Source organism: Sus scrofa, chromosome 10, assembly GCF_054392235.1.
Source record: "Sus scrofa isolate SSC_HxYL_T2T_F1_AM1 chromosome 10, Sscrofa_HxYL_maternal_Yorkshire_Landrace_v2.0, whole genome shotgun sequence".
Taxonomy (NCBI): domain Eukaryota; kingdom Metazoa; phylum Chordata; class Mammalia; order Artiodactyla; family Suidae; genus Sus; species Sus scrofa.
In genome coordinates, this window is record NC_139392.1 from 67470702 (window position 1) to 67483706 (window position 13005).

The 13005-nt window shown below is 38.2% G+C and overlaps 1 protein-coding gene across 32 annotated transcripts in view; it reads left to right on the forward strand.

Annotated features, from left to right (window-relative positions):
* Window positions 1–13005, forward strand: part of MTPAP (mitochondrial poly(A) polymerase) — a 133287-nt gene that overhangs the window by 8444 nt on the left and 111838 nt on the right. For 18 of the 32 annotated variants that reach the window (XR_014817088.1, XR_014817083.1, XR_014817086.1 and 15 more), the window contains exons 4-6: window positions 1010–1234; window positions 6737–6948; window positions 9423–9649. Coding sequence is in view for 2 of the 32 variants with exons in the window: in NM_001317082.2 (NP_001304011.2) it covers window positions 1010–1234; window positions 6737–6948; window positions 9423–9649 (664 nt within the window). In the remaining 30 variants the exon portion in view is untranslated. Of the gene's footprint in view, window positions 1–1005; window positions 1235–6736; window positions 6949–9422; window positions 9650–13005 lie in introns of all 32 variants that reach the window. The other 14 variants (XR_014817097.1, XR_014817099.1, XR_014817098.1 and 11 more) reach the window with 1 other exon arrangement.

Below are 13005 nucleotides of genomic sequence, written 5' to 3' on the forward strand. Positions count from 1 at the left end.
TTTTATCTCTTTTTTCTGCTCTGATAATGTTCGCATTAGTTATGGTTTTTCTTACTCAGACCTGTCACAGGTTTAGCTAGTCCTTTCAAAGTATGTGTTTATGGTTTTATTTCTCAATATACTATTTTTTTGGTTTGATTTTCTAATTTTTAAGACTTCTAACCTTTTACATTCCTTTACTTTCCTTTATTTAGTTTTCTTGAGCTAAATGCTTAGTTCAGTTATTTTCAGTATTCTTTTCAAACATGGGCATTTAAGGCTGTGATTTGTATTTTAAAATATTCAAGTCCATTACAGGCCTTCACAATGTGATCGTTTTAACCGTAGTCTTCTGGTAAACATCCAGGATTGATATTCGAAGGAATTGAGGGATCTCGGACCTTCATTCCCTGAAGCCTTGCTTATTTCTAGTGTTTCTCGCCTTTCACAGTGTTCTTCTCTCCCGTCAACTTTGTTTAAATGTCTGGCTTTGTGGTTGTTTTGACCTCCTCCACTGGAGCATTTGACTATTTTTGTTTTCCTAGAACAATACTTTATACTCATGGCCCAAGAAAAGCAATAGTTTTAATTCTAGCCAACTTTCTTTTTTTTTGCTTTTTAGGGCCAAGCTATGGCGTATGGACGTCCCCAGGCTAGGGGTCGAATTGGAGCTGCAGCTGCCAGCCTGCACCACAGCCGTAGCAACACCAGATCCAAGCCGTGTCTGCGACCCACACCACAGCTCACGGTAGTGCTGGTTCCTTAACCCACTGGGCAAGGCTAGGGATCGAACCTACATCCTCATGGATGCTACGTGGGTTTGTTACTGCTGAGCCACAACAGGAACTCCCCTAGCCAGATTTCATTTTGCTGGTCCTCATTCCTCATTTGTAAAATCCACTGTTAAGGCTAAATTTTAAAAGACTGTATTTTTCAGGTTGTTCTCCTAAGGCATCACATCTTTACAAGTAAAATGATAGTTTTACCTGAATGTTTTCTGTATTTTGTGGGTTTTCTTTTGGCCAGCTAGGTAGATGATCAGCTGACTGCCCTCCTGAAGACATTCCAGCTCACAGAAGAGAACACCAAACTCCGCTATCTCACCTGCTCTCTTATTGAGGACATAGCGGCTGCATATTTTCCAGGCTGTGCAGTCAGACCCTTTGGCTCTTCAGTGAACAGTTTTGGGAAATTAGGATGTGATTTGGACATGTTTTTGGATCTGGATGAAATTGGAAACTTTAGTGCCCAAAAGGTAATTCTATAAATCGCAAAGTTAAGATAATTAGAAAAAATAAATTTTGGACTTAACAAAATTTTAACTTGATTTCTTTAAAAAATTTTTTTTATTAAAGTACGGTTGATTTACAGTATTGTGCCAATGATTTCTAAACAATTTGGTAAAAGAATATGATCCATTTGATACTGATTCTTTGGGATTGTAAAGTCTTTCTTTGTATGGTCTAATATGTGATCATTTTTTGGTAAATCTTAAACAAATATAATACAACAGTCATTCTTTTGGAAGTTTTTCGGTTAGGCCAAGGTTACCTATTGTGTTACTAGATTATGTGTATTTTAACTGATTTTTTAATCTGTGTGATCTAGTTCTGAAGTGTTTTTTACATCTCATGATTTTTTTTTGTTGTTGTTAATTTTTCCTTAGAATTCTTTTGCTTTTTGCTTTACTCAAAGAATCTGTTAGCCACATGTAGGTATATAGGTATATGATTATTACACCTTTTTAGTGGGTTCTTCATTTATCATTAAATTACGTCCATCATTTCTATAAATACCCTTCCTTTAAATTCTTTTTTGTTTGTTAAGGTGGCTCCTGTTACTTGTCTCATTTTATCCTTCTACATGTGTATTTTCAGCCTTCACATATGTTGTTATATTTTGGGTATAAATAGACACTGAATTTTATGCTTTTAGTCCAATCTGTGACTCTTTTTAATTTATTATTTATTATTACTGGTAATTTGGGGGTTTATTTCTACTGTCTTAGTTTTTACTTCCTATTTTATATGCTTTTTCTTTGCTTTGCTTTCCTTTCCTTTTCTTTTCCTGTTGCATTCTTTCTTTACTCTGCCCTTTGCTCCCTCCTTTCTTCTTACTCTTTAGGCATGATGTATCCCATTTACGTTGTTATTAACGTGCATGTCTGACAGTACAGTTCATCAGTATCTTTGCTGTCATCCCAAATAGTATAAAAGATGCTTTAATTTAATTACAGTTTTGATTTGAAAAGGATTCTCTGGGGTTTTTTGTTTGTTTGTTTTTGCTATTTAGGGGTGCGCACCTATAGCATGTGGAAGTTCCCAGGCTAGGGGTCGAATCGGAGCTTCAGCTGCCGGCCTACGCCACAGCCACAGAAACACCAGATCCGATCCACATCTGTGACCTACACTGCAGCTCATGGCAATGTTGTATCCTTAACCCACTAAGCGGGGTCAGGGATTGAACTCACTTTTTCATGGACACTAGTCAGGTTCGTTACCACTGACCCACAGTGGGAACTCCCAGGATTCGGTGTTTTTGTAAGATGTTTTTATGACCCTGTTCTTTCTTGTGTTTCAGACTAGTGGTCATCTCTGTAGATGTCCAGTTGAAACTTGAAACTTAACATTGAAAACAAAACTTCTATCTTCATCTCCTTATAAATATTCTTTAAAAGTTCTTATATATGATTCACATGTTAAGTAGTGGTATTTTAGCTTTCCTCACATTTCCTGTCATCTAAGCAAAGATAGCTATCTTTTGGGTCTTCCGTTACATCCTCAAAACTTTGGTCCCTATAAATTCTCACTTAGTTAATCGTAACATCCTGCTTTTGACATATTCCTTGTGTCACGCCTTGGTATTCCAGCCCTCAGTCTCTGCTGGAGTTATCTTAAAACACAGATTGGATCGTCCACAGACTTAGAATGGTTCTTCTTTTTAACATAGAATTGAAATGAGCTGTCTCATTCATTTTAGTAATAATTTCTCCTTCCATAGTTGCACACGCCTAGTTTTCCATCATTTAATTACTTGATTGTCAGGCACTTTTAGAATATGAATAACAGCTAAACAGTTGTTCTGTCTCTTCAGGGAGGACCATTTTCCTTCCATTCCTGGCTGTTATTCCCAAGCAGCTTTCAAGGCCTACTTCTGACTCCACCTCTTGACTCCATGCTTGTGTTTTTTTTTTTTTTTTCCTGGTCCAGTCATGCCTTCTTTGTAGTACCTTGCTCATATTTCTGTCTGTCTCCAATTTGCCTGTATTATGTTTAGTGAGTGGTTGACATGTGAGTCTCACTGTGTGGTAAGTGTGGGCAGGGCAGGGACCATTGTTCATTTTCTTGTCCCACACAGTGCCCGACATATGTTCTGTGCTCAGCTTATAATTACCTAGCAGAAGGGTCCCTGCTAAGGAATACAAAATACATCAAAGTGAAATGAATCAGTCTTATTAAGACTAATGTCCTTGGAGTTGCATTAAATTCTTGTTAAATTCTTTAACACAACACTTAAATTGTGTTAGGCTATTTTTATGTTAAGTAAAAGACCTTGCTGAGTAATCAAGGTACATGATAACATGTTATAATGGTGAGCACTTGAGCTTGGGAGTGAAACTGCAGAATAATTCTTTTACTTACTAGCTGTGTGACCCTGGGGAGATGATTTACATTCTCTGTGCCTCAGCTTAGCTATAAAGTTGGGATAGGAGTTCCCGTCGTGGCTCAGTGGTTAATGAGTCTGACTAGGAACCATGAGGTTGTGGGTTCGATCCCTGGCCTTGCTCAGTGGGTTAAGGATCTGGTGTTGCTGTGAGCTGTGGTGTAGGTTGCAGATGGGCTCCGATCCCGCGTTATGTGGCTCTGGCGTAGGCCGGTGGCTACAGCTCCGATTTGACTCCTAGCCTGGGAACTTCCATATGCCTCGGGAGCGGCCCAAGAAATGGCAAAAAGACAAAATAATAATAATAATAATAAAGTTGGGGTAGTGCTATAGCACCAAATCATGAAGTGTCTGAGAGAACTGATCAACAGTGCTTTGGCCTTTACTGAGTGTTTAAATGTTGACTGCTACCTGCAGCAGTATTATTAATCACTCTATTGTCATACAAGTAAGAAACATTTTGTTGTTGTTGTTGTTTTTGGAAGCAGAGGGAGGAGTTGAAAACTGAGTTGGAACTTAGATTTCTGAAATAGAGAGCTATTTAGAAAAAAGATATTTTAAAAGGCAGCGCTGTAGTCTCACTAAACAATTTGACAGCATTTTGTATGTTAGTTTAATTTATGCTGTTGTTATAAACATATACTTTGAAATATGTGCTTAAGATTATAGCAGCTTTACTGATAGAAACATTTTACATTTAAGTCTTTGATCCACGTTCAGTTTACTTTGGTTTTGGACTAGTCTTTTTTAAATGGCCACTTGACTCATTCATTGAATGGCAATTTTCCTCTAGTAATTTGGAGTTCATTTTATTAAATAATAAATTCCTATATACAGTTTCATCTATTTATATACTATCTTTTTTATTCTATTGATCTGCTTACATCGTATGCATATATTTCCTGTTATAACTACTTTGGGTTTATAGATCTTGATGAAAATGGAAAGGCCACATGTATGTTCACTGAATTTATAGTCTGTGGTTCTACATATAGTATTACTTTATTGTATATAATATACTCTGGTATATAAGTTAATTCTAAAAAGCTAGTGATTTTTTAGGTTTTTTTTTTTTTTTTTTTTTTGGTCTTTTTGTCTTTTCTAAGGCCGTATCTGCGGCACATGGAGGGTCACAGGCTAGGGGTCCAATAGGAGCTGCAGCCTCTAGCCTAAGCCAGCGCCACAGCTTCCCAAGATCCAAGCCATGTCAGTGACCTGCACCACAGCACAGGGCAACACCAGATCCTTAACCCACTGAGCAAGGCCAGGGATTGAACCTGCAACCTCCTGGTTCCTAGTCGGATTTGTTAACCACGGAGCCACGGCGGGAACTCTGAAGATTTCATAGTGAATTTTTTTTTTTTTTTTTGTCTTTTCGGGGCTGCACCTGCTGCATATGGAGGTTCCCGGTCTATGGGTCAAATCTGAACTGTAGCCGCTGGCCTATGATATAGCCACAGCAACGCCACATCTGAGTCGCATCAGCATAGGTTGGTATTTTACACTCTAGAGAAGCAAAGGACAACTGAAGCTTTGTTTAAAAATATTTTTATTGAAGTATAATTGATTTTATAATGTTGTGTTTCTAGTGTACAGCGAAGTGATTCAGTTATTCATCTATATATATGTATATTCTTTTTATTTTTATTTTTTTAATTTTTCTTTTTTTTTTTTTTTCTTTTTGCCTTTTCTAGGGCTGCTCCCGCGGCATATGGAGGTTCCCAGGCCAGGGGTCCAATCAGAGCTGTAGCCTCTGGCCCACGCCAGAGCCACAGCAACGTGGAATCCGAGGTGCGTCTGCAACCTACACCACAGCTCATGGCAATGCCGGATCCTCAACCCACTGAGCAAGACCAGGGATCGAACCCGCAATCCCCTGGTTCCTAGTCGGATTCGTCAACCACTGAGCCATGACGGGAACTCCGTATATTCTTTTTAATACTCTTTTCCACTATGGTTTATCACAGGATATTGAATATAGTTCCTTGTGCTATACAGTAGGAACTTTTTTATTTTATATATAGTAGTTTCTACATCTGTTAATCCCACACTCCTAATTTATCCCTCTCCCACTTCCTTCCCATTTAGTAGCCATATGTTTGTTTTCTATGTCTGTGTCTGTTTCTGCTTTGTACATAAGTTCATTTGTGTCATATTTTAGATTCCACATAGAGTTGATATCATATGATTTGTCTTTGACTTATAATAATCTCTAGGTCCATCTATGTTGCTGCAAATGGCATTATTTCATTCTTTTTAATGGCTGAGTAGTATTCCATTGTTTATGTTATATGTCTTCTTTATCCATTCATCTCTCAGTGGACATTTAGGTTGCTTCCCTGTCCTGGCTGTTGTAAATACTGCTACTGTGAATGTAGGGATGAATGTATCTTTTCCAATTAGTGTTTTTGTCTTTTCCAGATATATGTCCGGGAGTGGGATTACTAGATCATAAAGTAGCTCTGTTTTTAGTTTTTTGAGGGTCCTCCATCCTGTTTTCCATGGTGGCTGCACCAATTTACTTTCCCACCAACAATGTAGGAGGGTTCCCTTTTCTCCACACCCTCTCCAGCATTTATTATTTGTAGGTTTTTTAATGATGGCTGTTCTGCCCAAAATGAAGTGGTACCTCATTGTGGTTTTGATTTGCATTTCTCTAATAATTAGCAACGTTGAGCATCTTTTCATGTGCCTGTTGGCCGTCTGTATATCTTCTTTGAAGAACTGTCTGTTTAGGTCTTCTGCCCATTTTTTGATTGGTTTTCTTTTTGTTATTGTGACCGAGTTTATGAGTTGTTTGTATATTTTGGAAATTAAGCCCTCATTGGTTGCATCATCTGCAAATATTTTCTCCCAATGCATAGGTTGTCTTTTTGTTGAGACAACTGAAGATTTTGTAGGTCTGCTTTTGGCTGTGATTGCATGAAGAGATTGGTGTGTGTGTGTTTAATAATTTTTTTGTTTGTGTGTTTGTGTGGGGTTTTGTTTGTGTGTGTATATTTTGGCCAGAAATGACTTAGAGCATCGGTTTAGAAAAGTTTAAGAAATTCCTTTTTATAAAAAGCCCCTATTTATAAATGTCTTTATTATTCAGGCTTCAGGAAATTTTCTGATGGAATTTCAAGTGAAAAATGTTCCTTCGGAAAGAATTGTGACTCAGAAGATCCTGTCTGTGATAGGGGAGTGCCTTGATCACTTTGGCCCCGGCTGTGTCGGGGTGCAGAAGATCCTAAATGCTCGGTGTCCCCTGGTCAGGTTCTCGCACCAGGCCTCCGGGTTTCAGTGTGATTTGACCACTAACAATAGGTATGATTTCTTATTTGTTATCTTAAATGTGAGTGTTACAAGCTGTTAGCATAGGTTTTCATGTACAGAAACAATGGCTTTTGACTCTTTGAGATGCTTTAATAATAATTTTTTAAAAATTTAATGCTCGAATTAAAAAGTAGGAAATACTTTCTCTTATGCTCTTTGTATCTTTCGTGTGTATTCCTAGTAAAATGTTAAGATACTGTGTTAAAATGTTAACCTTCTGAGAAGAACTGTATTTCATTGTTCTTACTTAAGTAGCCTGGTAACATCTCAAAAGTTCGTAAGTATGTAGTCTTCTCTAGTCTTTTAGGTACACTTAGAAAATAGAGTAGCACCTTGAGTCTGACCTCTTAATCGCCTCTAGATGGAGTCACCTTTTGGCCAAACAAACGGAGGTCACACAGTGGCCTGAGCAGCCCGCAACTCTAGGACTGCATAGTTTTTCTTCAGTATGTCTTTATTTTATTATCAACCTGTTTGCTTAAAAAAAAGGGGGGGGGGAGTTCCTGTTGTGACTCAGTGATTAAGGAATCTGACTAGTATTCGCAAGAAAGCATTCAATCCTTGGCCTCGCTCAGTGGGTTAAGGATCTGGCGTTGTCCTAGCTGTGGTGTAGGCTGGCAGCTACAGGTCTAATTCGACCCCTAACCTGAATCTCCATATGCCTTGGGTGTGGCCCTAGGAGGGGGAAAAAAAAAAAAAATGGGGTTGATGATGACAAGTTCCTTCAGACTCTGATTGCTTTTCTCTGGTTCTCATAGGGAAAACTCAGCTGAAGAGTTTTTCTTTTCCCTCTAGTATTCTTATTGCATGCATTTACCTTCACTATACTCTCTGTTAGATAAATAATTAGAACTAAAAATAGATTTAGAAAATCTAATCTAGAGCAGTTTTGATTCAGCTCAGGTGTTCACTGTCAAGTCAGTGCTAAGTACTTCTGAATTCTCTCAAGTAACCCATGGAGTAAAAATAAACAAAAATATGTACTGTATTTTCTATCATTGTTATATTTTCTTTATAGTATGCAAATAGAATAAAATGAAATTTATGAACTTTGTAATAGTGTTTTTTTCATTGTCTTGTTGGTATAGTTTTTAAATTTTTATTTTAATATGCTTCAGATTTTTATACTCTTACATTGCTTCTTTACATCAGATACCTCACACTATTTGATACTTATTTTTTGTTTAGTTTAGCTTCATTTACATAGATAAAACATTTGATCATCATGGATTTCTAATTTTCCATTTCCTCACTCACTTAAATGCCGCCTTTTTTTTCTTTTCTCTCCTCCTCTTTTCTAAACTGAGGAAGTAAGTGCCAACCTTGGTGGTGCTTTACAGAGTCTGGAATTGCTAACTGTTCAATGATGTTGTGCCCTCTCTTGGCTCTTTGAGAAATTGCAAGATGTATTTTGATCAGTAGGAGCTTAATTTTAAAATATTTCTTATAATTCTTTGCATTGTAACATGAATAGAAAATTTATTGAAAATAGGCTCTGAAGTTTTTTTTCTTAATCGACATTTTATCTTCATGGGTTGTGGTTTTTATAAATATTAAACTTTTAAGTAATTTGGGTTGAATTTTAAGACCTTTATTACTTTCTTGATAAAGTAAGTAGAATGTTTTCCTTGTCTGTCAAAGCACTAGATAAAACTCCCCTTTCCTATTTTAAAGTGTCCTGATTTGGATGGTAAAGTGTAAGGTTACCTCACCTGTAATCCATAATGAGATCAGATTAGTTTAAAAATTCAGTTATCAGGAAATCTTTATGCTGGAAGAATCATTATGTTTTCTCCCTGTGGCCAGTGTAAATCCTACAAATGACTGCATTTCCTTTCCAGCTACATCTAATAGGAAGACCAGAAATAAACTTGCCAGCTTAGTTTTAATCACTCTGCAGAACATCGTTCCAAATGCCTGCAGCCCAAATAGATTGTGGTGCTGACTTTGTTCATTCTGTCTGTATTTTCTCTGATCTAAATTTATAGAGTCATACCTGGACATTTTACTGTGGAGATTCTTAAATGCCCCCTAAAAATATTAGAAAAGCAGTGGGTACAACAGACAAACACGTGAATTAATGATAACTCAAACAAAGGACTGTGCAGCTGAGGTGTGAAGCCTCTCATTTACAAATATGTCTATGATAGTTAATAGAGAGCACTTATGTAGTGTGTTCCCTTATTATTCAAGTCATGTTTAGGTACTTTGATTTAAAAAATTGAAGCTTTAGAAACTGTGTCGTGGTTGTTAGCATTTAAAAGAATGTTTTTATGGTAATGAATGTATAACGATTCATATTAAATTTCCCGTTGCAAATGCATAATGCTTTTGATGATCTGCTTATGTTGTTCTGAAGTTCAGGTATAGTAAGATATAGGTATGTCCCCAGGAATGTGTTTTTTTCCTACTCTGGGATCATAATTTGGGAGCTCGAAAATGCCTGTTATTTTTCTGTTTTGAAGGATCGCCTTGAAAAGTTCCGAGCTGCTTTATCTGTACGGTGCCCTGGACTCACGCGTGAGAGCCTTGGTGTTCAGCATCCGATGCTGGGCTCGAGTGCATTCGTTAACAAGTAGTATTCCTGGTGCTTGGATTACAAATTTCTCCCTCACCATGATGGTCATCTTCTTTCTCCAGAGGAGATCACCCCCTATTCTTCCAACACTAGACTCCTTGAAATCCCTAGCGGGTGAGACTGAAAGCATCTCTCAGTTTTCTAATTTTTGAATGGATAGAATTACCAGGTGTTATCAAAGCTGCGCGCGCGCGCGCGTGTGTGTGTGTGTGTGTGTGTGTGTGTGTACACGTGTGTGTTTGGAGGTCATGTATTTTCAAAGCCTTCGAATCTAAAATTTCAGTGTTTTTAATTTTCTTAATGTCCACCAGGGGTCATGAGAGCCGATGATTTGTGAAATGGAGAATTTTTTGAGGCTTCTGACTTGTTTTATCAGTTGGTAACACTGTTTTAACAACTCTCATGAGACAGCTGGAGGCTCTCCCTTAGTTGACCAAGCTTGGAATGACCTTAGAAAAAAAACAGATCCCAGATGCAGTTTTTAATCAGATCATAGCTTCAGAGATGGCTTTCCAAGTCTGAAGCTATTTGCAGATTTCTCTTAGAGATGCTAAAAACCGTCTCATGCTATTTTATGATCCTAAGTTTTTAATTTTATGTTTTAAATAAGTTGAAATTTTGGTAGACTGCTGGACGAGATCCTAAAGTATTACAGCCCTAAATTCTAAGATAATCAGAGTTCCTTGGTGGCGCAGCAGGTTAAGGATCCAGCGTTGTCAATCCTGTAGCTAAGGTCACTGCTGTGGCGTGGGTTCATTCCCTCGCCCAGGAACTTCTACATACCATGGGTATGGCCAAAAAAATAAATAAAAAGAAGATAATTCAGGAATTTACTTAAAATGTGTATATATTCCATCATCTGCCCATCCTGTATGTGGCATCCAGATCATTCTTTTAAAGTATGTCCCTGGATCTTCCCTGTTTAAAATAACATTAAAGGGATCTTCTTCCCTATAGAGTAAACCTCAGTTTACTCAGCTTGGTGTTTCAGATCTTTACCTGTAGCCACAACCCATTTTTCCAGCCTCTTCCCCATCATATCTCTTCACATGTTCCCTCATTTCAGCCAATAACATGATTGTGACATTTTCTCTTCACTTCCTTGTTTATGCTCTTCGCTTTGCTGCCGAGAATGTGCCTTTTCCTTTCCTTTTTTTTTCTTTTGAGGGCCGTACCCAGTGCAGATGGAGGTTCCCTGGCTAGGGGTCTAATTGGAGCTACAGCTGCTGGCCTACACCACAGCCACAACAACGCCAGATCCAAGCCGCGTCTGCGACCTACACCGCAGCTCACAGCAATGCCAGATCCTTAACCCACTGAACAAGGCCAGGGATCGAACCTGCGTTCTCATGGCTGCTAGACAGATTCGTTTCCATTGAACCACAATGGGAACTCCTGGATCTAGGGTTTGGAATCATTCCCTCTGAAATGCTTATTATGTTGGCACGATGGGTGGGAAGCAGAATGGCAGTTGCCTAAGCGTTTTACATGTGTGCCCCTCCCATGCTAAAAAGTTAGCTTGCATAAACTAGTAAAGCAGAATCACCTATTGGCTTCTCTCATTTAATTACTGCTGACCCATGGTATATTGAAAGGTTTGGCCCTGTTAATAGTTGTAATAGAAGTCGAATATAGTTAGGTATATAATTTTAGCTATTCAGGTTTAGTTGCAGTAAACTGTCCTTATAAAAATACAGCATTATAAAGGATTTGTACCAAAGAAAAAATTAATCAGGTTTCATATAAACTTGGCACCTCCTGTTACGTTCCTTACTCAGACGCCTGTCCACTTCAAGTTGTTTATTAGAAATGCATGAGGTTGATGCAGTGTTGATTTTGGTTCTTTTGACCAGAAAGATTAGCCTCAGTTAATTTTATAACCCATAGATGTGATTATCTATATGTAGCCCCTAGTTATCTATATACCATGGCCAGTAGTGATCTCTGTGACAGATTGAGTTATGGTAGTACAGTGTTAGTTCCCTGAAAAATGCGGGTAAGTTTATCAATCTGAATGTGTCTGTGAGAATGTTACTCAGTGAATTTCACTTACCATTATGTATCATGTTGGTGTGGTAATTGCTGTACCAACCCATGAGAATCTAAAGGTTTCCAAAGGAAGCAAAAAAATCAAATTTAGTAAATACATAACCTTAATTTTTTTCATTGAGTTTTAAGTTCACTTAAGGGGAAGGACCCTATCATTAGAGTTAAGGTGCCTACAAAGCATTTTTTTCTCACAACTAAGAAAGTTTGTATTTGCTCAAGAGTTTTTACCAGTGTTTTATACAATACTTTTAAGAAGAATGTCATTGCCACAGGAATGAACAAAAATCAATAGGGCATTGTATGTCTGAGTAGATTGAGAATCATTTCTCTGCGGCAGTGCTCTCCAGCGGGCTTTCCGTGATCGGGGAAATGTCCTCTGTCCATGTTGTACCTCAGGGCAGCCAGTCGTCACCCATGGCTATCAGACCCTTGACACGTGGTTAGTGTGACTGAGAAACCGAATTTTTAGTTGTAGTGGCCGCTTGTAACTAGTGGCTATTACATTGGACTGTGTAGCTGGTGTTTGGGTGGTAGTTTAAAAGGAGAGACGCAGGGGCGAGAGGGAAAAAGACTGAGTTGTTTGTTAGGTTTGAGTGCTTTTGTTAGGGATTTTGAGAAAACCAAGGTGGCCCTATCTTAAACCAGAAGATATTTTTTCTCCTTTCAGATTTACTGCTTTCTGTTAAAAACTCTTTCAGTGAAGACCAAGATTCATAGAGATAGTCTGTTTTTCATCATTGTACATTCCTAAGAATATTTTAGTGTGGATCTCATTTTTCTGTTGGAAATATATTCCTGGGGGATAAACAAGGACACAGCAGCTAAAAGAGCATCAATATATGTGATTGGCACTGTGTCATGAATAATATAAACTGTTGATAATTTGAAATAGTGAAACACATGCCCAAGTCCCATAAATATAGATCTAAGTGGAACTGTATATAAATTCTTAAGTCGTGTAATAGAGCACATCAAATTTGCTATTAAAATTTATAGCAGTTAATTTTAGAATCTAGGATTAAAGTTAGAATCTAGAATAATTCTTGAGGAATTTATGTCAGTAACTCAGGCCTTAACCAAAAAATAACCAGAACCACTCCCCCCCCACACACAAACACACAATCACACAAAGTCAAATATCAGCGATTGTTCAGATTCTGGATTGTGTGCCTGCTGTAGATGGACACTGTTGTTGTGGACTGGGCTGGGAGGAGGGGCAGTTGGACAGTGATTGGACAGGGGCCGCTATAATCCCAGACCAGGGAGCAGGTAGGGAGTGGTCAACATGCAAGCAGTCACTCCTCAGTAAGTGCTGGAGGAGCGCAGGACACAAAGGATAGAGCGCCATCCTGGAGCTAGGAAAGGTGGATGCTGTTTTCAGGTGCCCTCGCTTAGATGTTTAGGAGGAGGAGGTTGCCTGC